The sequence below is a fragment of the Salvelinus alpinus genome, chromosome 35, assembly GCF_045679555.1.
Source record: "Salvelinus alpinus chromosome 35, SLU_Salpinus.1, whole genome shotgun sequence".
In the NCBI taxonomy this organism is placed as follows: Eukaryota; Metazoa; Chordata; class Actinopteri; order Salmoniformes; family Salmonidae; genus Salvelinus; species Salvelinus alpinus.
Window position 1 is genome coordinate 3,935,679 of NC_092120.1, and position 16,258 is coordinate 3,951,936.

The window sequence follows — 16,258 nt, forward strand, 5'->3', positions numbered from 1 at the left end:
GTTATATTAAACTGTGTATGTTTAGAGGCTCATCTTTACGACCAGAGGACGCCTTGGAGTGTGGCAGTAGGTGTTCAGCCATCAACATGTTCTCTTCTCTCCTGGAAGTCCTGCTGTGTGTTACTGTCACTAACGTAGAAAACCTAATGTGACAGAAAAAGTGGATCATTTTCACTCATTACAGCTAACAGACATTAATTCATTACTTATACTTAAGTGGTCAATTTGAAATACTCAATGAGTTGAATGTTTGATCTAATGACTTATGATACTTATGATTATCAATTGGTATGATGGAAACCCAGTATTCTCTAAGCCCTTCTGTCCACTGTAAGCACTAAGTCAACTATAGTGAAGTCCAGTGAAAGCATGAAAACCTCCCTACATTCTCTATAGGCACCACAAGTCCACCTAAAGCACCTGATACACACATACTGTCAAGTCTACAATAATCACTCTGTTCATTACGCCTCCTGCAGCCCCCATAGGACCACCATGCTGTGAAAACCCTAGTCTAGAGGTTGTTGGTCTGAGCGAGTCAGAAAAGTGATGCCCAGTAGAGTTGGCTTACCTCTCTTCCCTCTACCGTTTTGATTCCCTTGTCAATACCATCGATTGTGAATATTTTATGAAGGCCAATTGCGTAATCATAATGGTCGGCCATTGTCAACTCTAGTTAGTCATGCCAGAACACCGTTGGCTTAACAAATGGAGCAGGAATTGAGCTGAACTGAGGAAGGGGGGGTTATAGAGAGAAATAGTGATTCAACTCAGGAAGGGGGGAGAAAGTGGTGCAGCGGTCTAAGGAATCACTACAGACTCCCTGGTTCAAATCCAGGATGTAGCACAACCGGCCATGATTGGGAGTCCCATAGGGTGGCACACAATTGGCCCAGCATCGTCTGGGTTTGGCAGTCAGTGTAAATAAGAATTTGTTCTTTACTGACTTGCCTAGTTAAATAAGATAATTTAAGCTGATGGTTTGGAAAGTGATTGGGCAAAATTTATTTTTAGGATTCTGTGTGTATTGTTTTGTATTACAACACTGAAGCTAGAAACAAGCATTTTCACTGCAGCTGCAAATCTGTGTACACAACCAATAAACTTTGATTTGAAAAGAGAGAACTGGCAGAGGAAGTGACCAAGGTCATAAAGTGTCTGGGTTGTGTTTGAAATCATAGTTACGATCTGTCAAATGCATGGATTCTAACAAGAGTAAACGGATCAGATATGCAAGCAGAGTGTAAGAGCATTCAGATTGAGGTTGATCTGTAAACTACTAGCTCTTTGTATTGATACTGTACCTAAACTACTCCTACGTACCCAGGGTCAGGAATAATTGTGTTGTTTACTATTTGGGTTGTATAGTGTTTCCCATTGTGTATGAGTGATCTATTCATTCAGGTTTCTTAGCTTGATAGAAATAACGAAGGAATTATTTATGGGTTTGTCCTTCCCCATTATCAACACTAAATTAAAACAGAGGAAGCCATATTTACAGAGGACTTTTATTCCGCTTCTGAATGAAGCAGGTGCAACAAACAGACAATCTCATCACACCCAGATTCCATCTCACCTTTCACACAACCAGAACAGGGTCTTTACAATACAAAAATAAATAGTTGTGATTGATATTTTTATGCGGGTAACTTTCAGGCAAGTTAAGGGCGATAGTCCAATCGAATGGGAAATGTGGTCAAATGTAGTTTGGTAGCGTTTGGTTGGTTGGTTGGTTGCTTTACTCCTTGGTGGCCATGTGAGCCATCAGGTCAATGACGCGGTTGCTGTAGCCGAACTCGTTGTCATACCTGGGGAGAGAGAGACACTGTCAGGTTTCTTCATTCACCAAGAATGTGTCTGTGTGGATATGAGTGTATATTTGCAGAGGATGAATGCGTACCATGTAACCAGCTTGACGAAGTGGTCGTTCAGAGCAATGCCAGCGCCGGCATCAAAGATGGAGGAGTGGGTGTCGCCGTTGAAGTCTGAAGACACAACCTGTTGCTCCGTGTAACCAAGAATTCCCTTCATGGGTCCATCGGCGGCAGCCTTGACAACCTTCTTGATGGCGTCGTAGCTGGCCTGTGGTTCAAGGAAACGAGGTGGGTTGTCAAATTGTTCCATTGTTGCTAAATTTATCATGCCAACTAATCATGTATCAATTAATGTATCGTCTTCTCAACAATGGGCTTTACAGCAATCTTTATTTAACTAGGTGGTCACTGTCTAACAACTGGTCCTAGGACAGTTATCTTTTTGCTTGTATCGGCAGGCAAGGTACACCATAGAGACACTCAGACATGTGTATTGGCAGTTTGGTAAGGCGGGGGAGGGGCTACTCACAGGCTTCTCCAGACGGACGGTCAGGTCCACCACTGAGACGTTGGGGGTGGGGACACGGAAGGCCATGCCAGTGATCTTGCTGTGAGGAAGAAGAGGGGGTGACAGCAGCATACGGGCAAAGTTAAACTTACTCCTACAGTTTGATATACAGACATAATGACAAATCCTTAGACAAATGTCTGTTTCATTGCTATACAATTTACTGAACTGTAGTAATGGCTGACTACTAGTGGTATAAATGTGTAACTGGTTAGTTACATACTAGTGTTTTACTGGTGTCTAGTTAGAGGCTGTGTTACAAGTGAATGTACAGCTGTATTGTAATGGTGTTTTACTGGTGGTCAGTTAGAGGTTGTGAACTTGTGATACTAGTATTATAATTGTCTCTTGTTATACTGGTTGTTAGTCATTTGTGGTACTGACCCGTTCAGCTCGGGGATGACCTTGCCGACAGCCTTGGCTGCTCCGGTGGAGGCAGGGATGATGTTCTGGCTGGCGCCACGTCCATCCCTCCACAGCTTTCCAGAAGGACCATCAACGGTCTTCTGGGTGGCGGTGACGGCATGAACTGTGCTCTGAGCGAGGGAAAGAGCGATGTTAAGGGAAGGGAGATGAGAGATCCACATTAAGGTACAGAAGTGGTGGTAGTGGTGGTAGTGGGGGACAGCTGGATAAGAACAAAGTGTGTTGGTAATCTTAAACACAGTCCATCCCTTGTTCTGTTCTGTTACACTTTTGTGTCGGTGTGAAATCTGTCACTGTCAGATTAAGCCCTCTAGGTGATTGTTCCCAGGTGTTGCGTTTTAATCCGTACCATCAGACCCTCGATGATGTGGAAGTTATCGTGGATGACCTTGGCCAGGGGAGCCAGGCAGTTGGTTGTGCATGAAGCATTGCTGTGGAGAGAGACGTGCTAAATTATAGTCTGAACCACAACAGAATAGCCAGGGGCTGCAGATAGTATCTGTTAAGTGGAGGGAGTGTGTTCAGTCGGAGGGAAGAGGGTCTCACCTGACAACCTTGAGGGAGTTGTCGTACTTGTCGTGGTTGACGCCCATGACGAACATGGGTGCATCAGCGCTGGGAGCAGAGATGACAACCCTCTTGGCACCGCCCTTCAGATGGGTCTGGAGGAGGGGGGAGAGATGTTAGAGTCCGTTATTACATTTTCTGTAGCCTGGTTAAATATTGTGGCCTAGTTATTGTATGTATTCAACATAATGCACCACATGCAGGTTAAGCCTGATGGGTAAAGTCATGTTATAAAGGAGTCATTTCTGTTCTAATGATATTCCTATATCATACAGTTTCCGGATGCTGTGTACTGATGGGGATACTTACAGAGGCCTTCTCAATGGTGGTGAAAACACCTGTTGACTCAACCACATAGGTGGCACCAGCATCTCCCCACTTGATGTTAGCTGGGTCTTTCCTGAGAACAAGAGAGAGAAGAGGAGGTTCAGGGTTATGTTATGAGGAAGCAGAGCACCATAGACTAATAGACTATAATTTATATTGTTATAGATTCCACAAGGAGGTGCCATTCCATACGGCCACAAGGGACTTCAGGTCTCTCCTGCATATTCTCCAGATGCTGACCTGATTTATATGAATTTCTTTAGATGTGGAAAACAAATGTGAATTATTTGTTATTAAATTAATGAACTCACTCGTGGAACACAGTGATTTTGTGTCCATCGATGACCAGCTTGCCACCCTCAGCCTTGACCTCACCGTGGAAACGTCCATGGGTGGAGTCATACTTGAACATGTAGACCTGAAGAGGGAGAAGGAGAGGTGAGTCTCTTGGCCTATTGTTAATAGAAGGTTTTAAAGTTATTGAACCCACTTTAGTTATGTATAGATTAGTTCTTCAGCCTAAGACAAATATTTCACTAAGCCTTAAAACCTTACTTTATACATGTTAGGGATCAATAGGTTTTTTCCTACTGATTCAGTGGGCTAGAAATCCCTGGTCAATTGTAGGCTTTAAGCTACTCACCATGTAGTCCAGGTCAATGAAAGGGTCATTGATGGCAACAATCTCAACTCCCTTCTTGGAGTGGAATGCAGCACGGGTCACCAGACGCCCGATACGGCCGAATCTGGGGGACAAGACAATTCATTCCATTAATCATTGATGTGACAAGTCACACCCAGTCCTCAACAATACTATGGAATTTCATAAACCTCTCACTATTGAAAAACAAATGAAGTTGTGGTAGTCCCCCATCTGTCTCTCCTGTAGTCTAATGCAACAGCTGGTCCCTTACTTAGTAGGGAGCCATGTTTCAAAGGTCACAGATAGAAATGTAATGTATACAACTGAACTGACATTTGTTCCACAACATCTGACTGTTGTGTAGCACCTGAAGCAAAAGACTAAAGACTGGATATAGAGCTTTCAGAGAAATCCCAAATGAACATGTGACCTCAAAATACTGTATTTCCAGAGAAAGAGGACAGGGTTCAGGAGGTTGTGTATCATAGCCAGCAGAGTGAACAGGACTGAGGCTGTACCCTCTGTGGTGTAAAGTCCTGTCTGCCCCTCATGTGGTAATCCTCCACCATGAAGTGAGAGGCCTGTTTGATTAGTAGAGTTACTTTTTAACTAGACAATGAAGGTCAGACAGACTGATACCTCTGAGGACAGTGTGGAGGAGAAGGAGAGAGGGGGAAATGCAGGTCCCCTCAGATGTGAGGAGTGACTCCAAAGACACATTTTCAACTGTAGACTGGACAATAAAACTGTTCTATTCAACTAAGCACAAGGTGATCACTTGTCTACTAGTGAAAACATCAGAGAACAAGTGTGTTGTTGTGTTAGTTATTAAGGGGTTAAATGAAAATGTATCTTACCCATTGACACCTACTTTCACCATTTTGCCTGAGTTGGTCTAGTCCTCTGTGGGGGGAGAGAAGAGGGAGGTAGAAGGAGACATTAGCTATTAAAACAAATATTGATCTTCCATTATGGTTTTTGGGGATTTCCATACTTAATGGCATAACTTTGCAACCGAGTTATAGCTTTAAGGTAAGCATAGGCATAGAGAACATAGCATAAGAGAGAAAACAGAGTACGCCATAGGTTCCCTTGAATAGACAACAGTATCTACACATCAAATGTCTGCAACTCATAGTAAGTTCATGCAAAGAAGTACACTAGGCCAATAGACCAAGACACGCATTTAAAAGTACAGCAAAATGTTTTAAACTGGAGAAAATGTGTAAGTCCATTTAAGCAAATTACAACATGTTGTAAGCAACAGTTATGAACTTTGAAAGTCTAAACTTTGCGTCAGGGATTCAGAGTTCAATCATGGCAGATTGAAGTCACTTTCACAAGAGGTTTGAATAGGCTTTTCTAACGCAAAAAAAACAAAAACCTATAGACATCAAGTAGTTGGAGCTGCATCTCATCAATTATGACATTAAATAAATGGTCACGCATGAAACAAGTCTTAGAATAAAACAAACAATTGCAAGGTTGTCAAGCCAAAAGCTGACAATCTCCCTAATCTTCTTGCTATCTAGGCCCATATTATCCCCAGCCATTAACTTCGTTAGATATCCTAATGTAGCCGTTGGTTGGTCATTTACCGTTTGTGAGATGCCTCAATCCTGTCTTACGACTTTCGGGTGTGAGTGGGGACTGGTAGAGCTGGGCTACCTATTTATTTCCAGCCTGTATGGACACGCCCCTTTGTGTGCTACGGGCTCTAAACACCGCCCCTTTCAGAATGTCAAGGTCATAAGGAAGTTGTGACGAGTCAGCCTATTAGAAATGTAGTTTATGTAGCCTAACAATAAAGCTGCATTAGCTATAGTATGAAAACATTAGTTGAAATACCTAATTATTCAAATGGGTCTTGCTGTGTTCACCCCCTTGCCTGGTATTTAAACTAAAGCTGGCCTAAAGTAGCATTGATTTCGTGGGTGATAGTGAATAGTGTAGGCCTGAATATTGATTTAAGTGCTTTCACTTTGATTTATTTTGCTTTCAGGGAAGTTCATCAGACTCTCTGTATCTGTCTGAATATATGTCCCTCTTATTTCACTCAAGGCCGCCACGTTCAACCACTAGATTTTATTAACACTGAATGTTTTTTTTGTATATCTTTTTAAACCTTCCCATAACTTTAATTCTGAAGCATAGGAACAGATGATGCAACACTACACAGATATAATAAGTCCTTGGATGGCCAAATGATATAATAGAGGGTCTGTTCCTGTGTGACCTTCTCACTAGATAGAGAGAGCCAGACAGCGAGAGCAAACGGGGATCAAATCACTTTCCTCCACAGTGTGACATTTACAGTCCAAAGACCATGACCCTTCACTTTCAACCTCTCTCTCTCTCCTCTCCTTCTCCTGCCTGGGGTGTGAGGAGGGCTGTGTGGACCTATGGCCATGCCCTGGTCAGGTCAGTCTATAGAGTCTGAACACATCACATTTTGCACATTCTCATGCCTTAAGCCAAGACACAGTTCTCACAGAAATAACTTGTGTGGGTGTGTTTTTGTCTGTCTAATCAAGTGACTGTGTCTAAGGAGTTGAGTTCTTTCTATGTCAGAGTAACTGAATGGCAAGTCTGGTTATAACACAAGACTGGGTCCGTGGATCTGGTTTTGTTCACTTGGTGTCTCAAAAGAACATTATGAACAAGAAAACCCAAGGATTTTAGTTCTCTAAATGAAGCTACCCCTCCAGCCTTGTCTTATGTACAGAAATCCAGGCTGTCTGGCCGTGGTAGGGACAAGTATATATGTAGACTTGTAGCCCTGTGTCATGTGGCACATTTTCCTAATTTGAAAGCCTTATCTTTTGCTTTAACATGAAACAGCCCACCTTGTATATTCTAGTGTACCACCCTCCTAAACCTAAACCTAATAGTTGGTTCATTGCAGAATTCTCTGACCTCTGTCTTTGGTTATGTCTAAATATGACAGGGTTATTCTTGGAGATCTAAACATTCATGTTTAGCCCAAATAATGCACTAGCTAGGGAGTTTTCAACCCGTTAGGATCCTTTAACTTTGTGCTACATGCCACAGGGCCGACACACAACCAAGGCCATACTGTTGATCTGGTGCTGTCCTATGGTCCGAATATTGATTACTTGGAAACTATTGATGTGTGTGTCTCTGACAATCTCAGTGTTGTTTTTAAAATGCTTTCTCCTACTTCTCCTAAAAATGTGTTTGTCGCCACTCACTCTCACATCATTATCTCCACAACTCCTAGTAAGTTCATCTACCAATGCCTTTTGATCCTCTACTACTCCTGTTATTTGTCGTCACAACGATGATTTGCTGGAAAGTTTCAATGATATGGGTGAGGCTACTTTAGACTCAGTGGCACCAGTTAAGTTAAAACCAGAAATAAACTGCCGGCCAGCGTCTCATCATAGTTAAATGACCACACATCTGCTTTAAAAAGTGAACTTGTAAAGGCTGAACATAAATGGAAGGCCTGCAAACTTCAAGTATTCTATGAGATAATGAAGGAGCTGATGAGAAATGATAATGTTGCAGGTTAAAGATGCAAGAGTGAACTACTTCTCTACCCTGATCTCTGAGAACTCCCACAACTTTAGAAATATTAGATCCCAGATTGACAGTAGCTGACTCCATACCAGCATTGCTGGCCAGGAGGCACTTGAGGCAACTATTCTGAGACTGTCTACTGCTTCCTGTTTCTCCTTTGAGCAAATATCCTTTGAGTCCCTCCTTGATACTGTAGGTCACTTGAAGACCTCCTCCTGCCCCTTGGACATGATCCCTACTAGATCACTCCTACCTTCGGGTTGGCCCTTACATTCTGCCTATTGTAAGTATCTCCCTGACTTCTGGCTTCTTTTCAGCCTATTTTAAAACTGATCTGGTCCAACCTCTCCTTAAAGAGCCCAATCTAGACCCCTCCTCACTGAGTAATTATAGACTTATCTCTAAACTTTTTCTCCAAGATTATTTGAAAAAGTCAAGCCTTTCAAGCTTATTTGAGTATGAACAACTTATCTGAAAAATTCCAGTCTGGCTTCCGCTCACTTCACAGCACGGAAACTATTAAAAGTCAGTAATGACTTTCTGTTGGCTGCCGATCCTGGCAGATGCTCTACCCAAGTTCTTTTGGATCTCAGTGCCGTGTTTGATACTATTGATCAGAATATTCTTGTCACGCGGCTGTAGAGGTGGATGGGAATCTCTGGCGTTGCCCTCGATTGGTTCAGGTAATATTTATGTAACAAATATTTCTCAGTGAACATATGTGGTTCAGTATTGTCCCCAGCACCTATTCACGATGGTGTCCCTCGGGTCAATTCTGGGGTTAAATCCTTTTTTCCCTGAAACACATTCGGTGATGTTTGTCCATTTATGATTACCTTCTTCTTTTTTTTAAGCAATGAGCATGTGCTATGACAATTATAAAATGAAAGGATGCATCTATGGTTAATTTAAAAAATGCTGGATACCATTACTGCCTATGCGGTCGCTGGTTTGAAAGGTCAATGGTTTGAATCCTCAAACCGACTACTGTAGGTGAAAAATCAGTCGATGTGGCCTTGAGCAAGGCACTTAACACTAATAATGGCTGATCCCTGGCCGTGAACACACTCTCCGAGGGTTGTCCAAAAAAATCCCCCCAAAAATCGAATTCACACGTGTATGAAACACACTTGAACATGTGTGAAATAGTAGAAATGTAAACACCCAACTAATTACTATATTTCAAAATGTAAATTGGTTTTCAATCATTTCTTCTGATCATAAATGTCCCATTAGGTCAATAAGGACTTGTTGGAACCAGGGAGGGGCGTCAGTGATCTTCTCTTTCTGCTCTCTATGTCATGCCCTGACCATAGAGATCCTTTTTATGTCTCTATTTTGGTTTGGTCAGGGCGTGAGTTGGGGTGGGCATTCTATGTTTTGTGTTCTATGTTTTCTATTTCTGTGTGTTTGGCCGGGTGTGGTTCTCAATCAGAGGCAGCTGTCTATCGTTGTCTCTGATTGAGAACCATACTTAGGTAGCTTTTTCCCACCTGTGTTTTGTGGGTAGTTGTTTTCTGTTTTGTGTTGCTGCACCTGACAGGACTGCTTTGTTATTTTGTTTAGTGTTCTGTTTAAATAAAAATAACATGTACACTTACCCCGCTGCGCTTTGGTCCACACCTAATTCAACAGACGATCGTTACACTCTATAGGAATATAAAACGACCAATTAGTAGAGTCTGAACCTTTAGGCCTTTGGTCCATATGCCTCTATAAGCAAAACACACAACAACCTGTACCTAAATATCACAGCGAAGGAAATAACACAGAACTAGCGTTACATGTTCTCAAACACAGCGCGACATGCCATGACACATGAACAACATGTTCAACAGCACAATAGCAGTCATGCCACTCTGCACTAATATTTTTGTCACAGGTGTTGTGATTTAGGGTGTTGACGAGCCAATGACCTAGGCATAGTTGAACTACCACGACCCCATGTGAACACGCACTGCTCTTGGCCTCCGCTGCACAGCTTAAGGTCAGAGAGGTGAAGTAAAGGTCGTTCTATGAATAGAATCAGATCGGTCTACTCCTTGGTGGATGGTATTGTGTACTGTATTTGACCCTGCTTAATATCACACCACATGATCACACAGTCATCATAGGTCATTTTATAGTCCATGGTAGGCTAATATAAAGGCCAACTTCTCCCTTAATTGAGGGTTTTCATGTAGGCCTACAGATTTCTGTAAGAAAATGTTTCATTTGTGTCTGATAACTAACCAACTCAACAGTGAATTATGTTCAGATTTGTGTAGTGCTTTTGAGAAAATCAGAGGAAGCCAAAAGTAGTTTAGAATACAAAAGAGGAGCCATGGCCCTAAATCTAGACCCAGAAGATCCTAGACCAGACGGTGTGAGGCTGAAAGTAAAGGAAGACTACTGCTGTATACAGTGCTCTCCGTAATTATTGGGACAGTGTAGCATTTTTTCTTCTTTTGGATGTATACTCTAAAAGTTTGGATTTTGAAATCAAACAATGACCACGAGGTTAAAGTGCAGACTGTCAGATTTAATTTGAGGGTATTTTCATCCATATCGGGTGAACCGTTTGGAAATTACAGCACTTTTTGTACATAGTCACCCCATTTTTAGGGGAGCAAAAGTATTGGGACAAATTCACTTATGTGTATTAAAGTAGTAACAAGATAATTGTGCGTCTAACTTTCTCACTCATCCTTATTCACAATTAATTCAGGACTATCCATAATCATGGTAGGATCCACATTAATGTAGAAGTGTTTAGAAACATATTCTATTCTTATTTTCAATAAAAGTGACTCCAAAATGACACAATACATTATTTATCATTAATTTCTATTGGGCACAAAATAATCTGAAACTCAACCAAAACAAACTGAAAAGCATCCAACAAATTTGTAGAGTCACAAGCTTGATGTAATCATTGGTGCTATGAATATGAGACCAAATATTAAATGTTGACTGCTTTAATAGAGCAATCCTACAACCCTGGTGTTGTCAGCACTGTCCATGCTCCGACTAACTTGAGTTATCTGAAATGTCTTTGGATTTTACCTCTGGTATACCTCTGGTAAAACATGCATCAGAAAGGTGTACAACTGGGTTCATATGCTGCTGAATTATCATCACTCTCATAATGTTCATTAGCAGAGTCCAGCACTAAGTCTGGAGTCTGGATTGCACATCGGTTTGGACCTTGCAACATGACAAACTAATTCAGACTGACCTCTTGTGGTTTACTTTAGGGACTGCATCCAGTCTTTTAACCTGAGTTAACCTCTTCTGTGACAAACACACGACTGACTCTCTAGAGCCCTCAAATTCAGCTCTGGACCTCGAAGTCAGTTCCATTGCATTTTTGAATTGTCCCCCTCTAATCAGGGACTTGTTTAGAGCTGGGACACCAGGTGTGTGCAATTAATTACAAGGTAGAGCAGAAAACCAGCAGGCTCCAGACCTCGTAGGGTCAGAGTTGAATACCCCTGCTCTAGAGACTCTCAGTATCCATCTCCCAACCTCTAATGCACTCTATTGACCCTGGTGAAATGCCCTCTTTCCCCAACCCAGAACTGACCCTGGTGAAATGCCCTCTTTCCCCAACCCAGAACTGACCCTGGTGAAATGCCCTCTTTCCCCATCCCAGAACTGACCCTGGTGAAATGCCCTCTTTCCCCAACCCAGAACTGACCCTGGTGAAATGCCCTCTTTCCCCATCCCAGAACTGACCCTGGTGAAATGCCCTCTTTCCCCATCCCAGAACTGACCCTGGTGAAATGCCCTCTTTCCCCATCCCAGAACTGACCCTGGTGAAATGCCCTCTTTCCCCATCCCAGAACTGACCCTGGTGAAATGCCCTCTTTCCCCATCCCAGAACTGACCCTGGTGAAATGCCCTCTTTCCCCATCCCAGAACTGACCCTGGTGAAATGCCCTCTTTCCCCATCCCAGAACTGACCCTGGTGAAATGCCCTCTTTCCCCAACCCAGAACTGACCCTGGTGAAATGCCCTCTTTCCCCAACCCAGAACTGACCCTGGTGAAATGCCCTCTTTCCCCAACCCAGAACTGACCCTGGTGAAATGCCCTCTTTCCCCAACCCAGAACTGACCCTGGTGAAATGCCCTCTTTCCCCAACCCAGAACTGACCCTGGTGAACTCCCCTCTTTCCCCAACCCAGAACTGTATTTAAAGAGAGAAGATGATGTTCTGTTTGGGAAGTACTTGTCATATAGACAAGAGTTAACTCCCTTCTATAAGTGAGATACTAACGACATAGTAAATTCAGTTTGGAAGCATCAGTGGTAGCTTGATTAGCGTAGCTCCAAGCCCTAATTGGTCCTCCCACACAAGCCCACCATGTAATGCAGGCATTTCATTTAGCTCTGAGGAAGACATGTAACTTCTCTCTCTCCCTCAGCTGCCTGTGGCAGATTTAATAAAAACGACCATGGAAACAGAGGTATAAATATCTGCTGTGAGAAATTGAACCTTCAAATTGAATGGAAATGCATGAATATGTAGATGACGCATGCCAATGTGAAATGAACAAATGGAGGAGTAGAGGATTTGAGGATGTATCTGCCACTGGAAGATGTCAGGACTTTAATAGAACACAACACTCAATACAACCTGGTTTCAGTGTACATTTATTCATGCCAAATGTATGTCAAATCAATAGCAGAGAGAAGAAACATTTGACTTTAATTATATTATTATATTTTTTCAAATATTTATTTCCATTAAACATGCCATAACACAACTATTCCTGCAGGATTAACAAGGACAATCAAGAAAGTCAAGAAAGACAACTAGTTTTAAATAAAGTGCAGGTTTACTGTCAAAACAACACTCAGAGACTTAAAATAGAATAACAGCTTGATGTAAACATAACTCTGATACTTTCAAGATTCAAATGAATAGATGTACAATATAAGTACAGCTAACCCCTTCCAACAGCCAGGAGACATACAGAGTAACTTTCTTTAAGCTCGATGGAACCACATTAGCACTACAGCAAGTACACTACAGCTACGCTACATGTAGACCTCCTTTGTACTCACATTAACATCCTTGTATTCACCTGTGTGTAAATGACTGTGTGCTGTGTAGCAGCCTACTGTGTGTTCGTCCTCATATCCCCTGAGGGACGTCAGTCTCTTCCTCTCTCTCCACTAGCAGCCCAGTCCACTCATTGACCCGATCCTGTCCAGTTTGAGTCCGAAGCATCCTCGGTTCCACCCCCTCCTCGACCGGTCCGTCACAGCTCTTTTCTGATTGGCCAGGGTCCCCTTCAGGAGGCGGAGCCAGGTGCTGTCGCCCTGTGCTGGTATGTCAGCCCATTTGGGGTACTCAGCGACTTTGACCCCGGAAGTGAAAGCCAAGGAGGGCTCCTCTGGTTGGCTGCTCACCAGGTTCTCCAGGTCATCCAGGGTCAGGTCGTTGTAGCGATCCAGAAACTGCTCAACAAACTAGGCAGGAACAACAAATATGCTGTTATTATTATGCAATAAACATGTTATTATTACTACGCAGAAAAGTCACGAGAGCTCCGTAAAAAAGTTATTGATGATCCATCTCTGCCCTCAATCCAAATATACCCTCTACTCCCCTCTTCCCCATCTCCCCTCTGTCCCACTCTCCCCAGCTCCCCCTACTCTCCCCCTCCCTAACTTTCCACTCCCCCTCTTTCTCCATCCCCATATCCCCTCTTCTTCCTATTCTCCTCCCACTACCCCTCTCCCTTCACCCTCCTTACCTGGATGGCATCAGGTGAGGGGTGCAGGGTGCGCCCCTCTGTGTGCCCCAGGGGTGCTATCAGGAGCAGAGCAGCACACAGCAGAGCTGGGTACAGCATGGCAGCAGTGAGTAGAGGGAGGGCGGGAACAGTAATGCGGGAGACTGGCTGAACACGACTACACTGACACTGCAATGACACCAGGATTCTGGAAAAACAGAGAGGAATTAATATTAATATGCCAATATAGATAATACAGTGACTATTGATACAACTATAATACATCTCTAAAACCATACAGAAAAATGTTTATGACTACACATCACACAGAGCAATGACCACCACCAAGACTCTACTGACCATAAAGATAAATCCATGATCATGCTTTATGATGGCTTTTAATAATCTGCTGTTAATAATCAAATGCATGAGAAAAACTTGATTTTTGCCAAGGGAGAAATTGCCTTGTACACACAATATACTTCTGTATGAAAAGCTGAGACGAGGTATAAATTGTGACATTATGTCTGTGAGATGAGTAGTGATTTTCATTTAATATCTTATAAAAAATCTGATCTACAAATGAGCCACTGATTCCTCTATAACAAATCAGTACATTATACTTCCTGATTCTTCATGATCAAATAGACATGGATGCATTTAAGTATTTACTCAGGAATAATAATTATTACATGATAATAACGTACAAAATAAAATAAAAACATTAATTGTACATGATGAAATATGCAGCAATACCTACTTTTTGGTACAAATTCCATCTTCCTCTGTATCTAATCAACCTGAAAGTACAGGTGCATAACCTCTCACCCTTTCGCTAAACGAACAAATAAAGAATGCATGAAATAACTCACACTTTATTGTCTTCTTCTCTTGTCTCCGATGCTGTGGGTCACTGTGTGCTCTCACAGGCTGGCTGCATCTCTCTTTCTCTCAAGCAGTCTTTCCCTCTCCTCTATCAGCTACCTCTCACTGTTTGGCACCTGCTGAAAGCATCACTATCTCACGCTTTGCCCCTCCTTTTCTCCTCTTCCCTCTCTCTCACTGATGTTATTGAAGGGATGAGTTTACCTCTTGTGTTCGCTTGGCTGTAGTTTAATGTTAGTGTATCAGCTGGGATGATGCGGTGGGTTTATACCGGCAAATATCCTCCCTCCGGCCCCCTCCATCTCCCCTCCCCTACTTTATCACTGGGATGATGTCATGGCAGTAGGAGTGTTTGTCATCACCAAGGTGAGTAGTGGTTGCCGGTGGCCACACATCTCCCCTGCTCGGAACACAATGTCACGGGAGGACACCCGCCAGGGTCAAAGGGCAAACAGAAACATGACAAGAGCGCCCAACGGGTACAGAGGCTGGGGAGGACCAATTTTTGTAACTGGACCTACAGTGGAGGTCATCCTCCATTGGTCTAATAACCCCACCACCCCATCAGTAGGTGTGTATATCCCTGCACTGCATTTGTGTTATAGCATCTTTGCTGTGTCATTGCAAAGCCTCACTTTCCATCCTGTGTGTTTATAGCCTCGCTGTACCCTGTGTGTTTATAGCCTCGCTCTACCCTGTGTGTTTATAGCCTCGCTCTACCTTGTGTGTTTATAGCCTCGCTCTACCCTGTGTGTTTATAGCCTCGCTCTACCCTGTGTGTTTATAGCCTCGCTCTACCCTGTGTGTTTATAGCCTCGCTCTACCCTGTGTGTTTATAGCCTCGCTCTACCTTGTGTGTTTATAGCCTCGCTCTACCCTGTGTGTTTATAGCCTCGCTCTACCCTGTGTTTATAGCCTCACTCTACCTTGTGTGTTTATAGCCTCGCTCTACCCTGTGTGTTTATAGCCTCGCTCTACCCTGTGTGTTTATAGCCTCGCTCTACCCTGTGTGTTTATAGCCTCACTCTACCTTGTGTGTTTATAGCCTCGCTCTACCCTGTGTGTTTATAGCCTCGCTCTACCCTGTGTGTGTGGTGCCTTCTCTCCCTCATAGTGAGCTACAGTCTGTCAGTACCATCTGCTCTCAGCCCCCTGCAGCCTCTCTGCCATAACACCAGCAGGCATTGCAGATTAATCTCAGCACCCAGGACCAAATCTCTCATACATGCTGGTGTTGTCTGTCATAAGAGACTACCAGCAGATATTTGGCTATACCCTACAGTCGTGTTGTAGTACATATTGAGTGTCTCAGTCCTGTCTAGGTGTAGGGTATATTTGTACTAGGTCTTGACTCGGTCTCGGACAGTGAGGACCCGTAATTTCTTCCCGAGACCAGAGTAAAAAACTCATAATTATCAGCTTCCATTCAGTCAGCACATAGAGCTGCTTCTCCAGGCCAAATATATACACTCCTTTCTTGAAACATGAATGTTTTATAAGCCTTCATATCTATTATAGACAATATGTTTGCGCAGTGGCAAACCTATAGGCCTCCAGTGATTCTGAAAGGACATCAACCGTAATACCAGCGCACTCATGTAGGAGAGCCATTTTTGTAAAACACAAAAGGGCCGTTGTAGTGTAAGGTATATGCAGGTATTTGCGAATTCAGCAACATTCTCCAGTAATACCTCTACAGTATAATGAACACAAATCATGAAGCAGTTTGACAAGCCCGTGTTTCCTAAAAACATCTTCCATA

At 43.0% G+C, this 16,258-nt stretch overlaps 2 protein-coding genes across 2 annotated transcripts; both read right to left on the reverse strand.

Annotated features, from left to right (window-relative positions):
- Window positions 1-1,494: 1,494 nt before the first annotated feature.
- LOC139564487 (glyceraldehyde-3-phosphate dehydrogenase) lies at window positions 1,495-6,071 on the reverse strand. The gene is made up of 11 exons (XM_071384040.1): window positions 5,944-6,071; window positions 5,203-5,248; window positions 4,346-4,448; window positions 4,014-4,120; window positions 3,685-3,775; window positions 3,355-3,470; window positions 3,158-3,239; window positions 2,767-2,918; window positions 2,344-2,422; window positions 1,901-2,082; window positions 1,495-1,808 (listed from the first exon to the last, which is right to left on the reverse strand). The coding sequence occupies exons 2-11, from the start codon at window positions 5,223-5,225 to the stop codon at window positions 1,739-1,741; spliced, it is 1,005 nt and encodes a 334-aa protein (XP_071240141.1). The 5' UTR covers window positions 5,226-5,248; window positions 5,944-6,071; the 3' UTR covers window positions 1,495-1,738.
- Window positions 6,072-12,507: 6,436 nt separating this feature from the next.
- On the reverse strand, window positions 12,508-14,810 carry LOC139564488 (C-type natriuretic peptide 1). Its single transcript, XM_071384042.1, has 3 exons — window positions 14,484-14,810; window positions 13,633-13,819; window positions 12,508-13,345 (listed from the first exon to the last, which is right to left on the reverse strand). The coding sequence occupies exons 2-3, from the start codon at window positions 13,729-13,731 to the stop codon at window positions 13,049-13,051; spliced, it is 396 nt and encodes a 131-aa protein (XP_071240143.1). The 5' UTR covers window positions 13,732-13,819; window positions 14,484-14,810; the 3' UTR covers window positions 12,508-13,048.
- Between the last annotated feature and the right edge of the window lie 1,448 nt (window positions 14,811-16,258).

What these genes read in the sequence shown, in the direction of transcription:
- LOC139564488 (XM_071384042.1), bottom strand. Translation starts at nt 13,731, where the DNA reads ATGCTGTACCCAGCTCTGCTGTGTGCTGCTCTGCTCCTGATAGCACCC. An exon ending in CCTCACCTGATGCCATCCAG is followed by an intron (nt 13,346 to 13,632) that starts GTAAGGAGGGTG and finishes GTTCCTGCCTAG; the next exon opens with TTTGTTGAGCAGTTTCTGGA.
- LOC139564487 (XM_071384040.1), bottom strand. Translation starts at nt 5,225, where the DNA reads ATGGTGAAAGTAGGTGTCAATGG. An exon ending in CCACCATTGAGAAGGCCTCT is followed by an intron (nt 3,471 to 3,684) that starts GTAAGTATCCCC and finishes CCCCTCCTCCAG; the next exon opens with ACCCATCTGAAGGGCGGTGC. An exon ending in GTCATCCCCGAGCTGAACGG is followed by an intron (nt 2,423 to 2,766) that starts GTCAGTACCACA and finishes TCTTCCTCACAG; the next exon opens with CAAGATCACTGGCATGGCCT.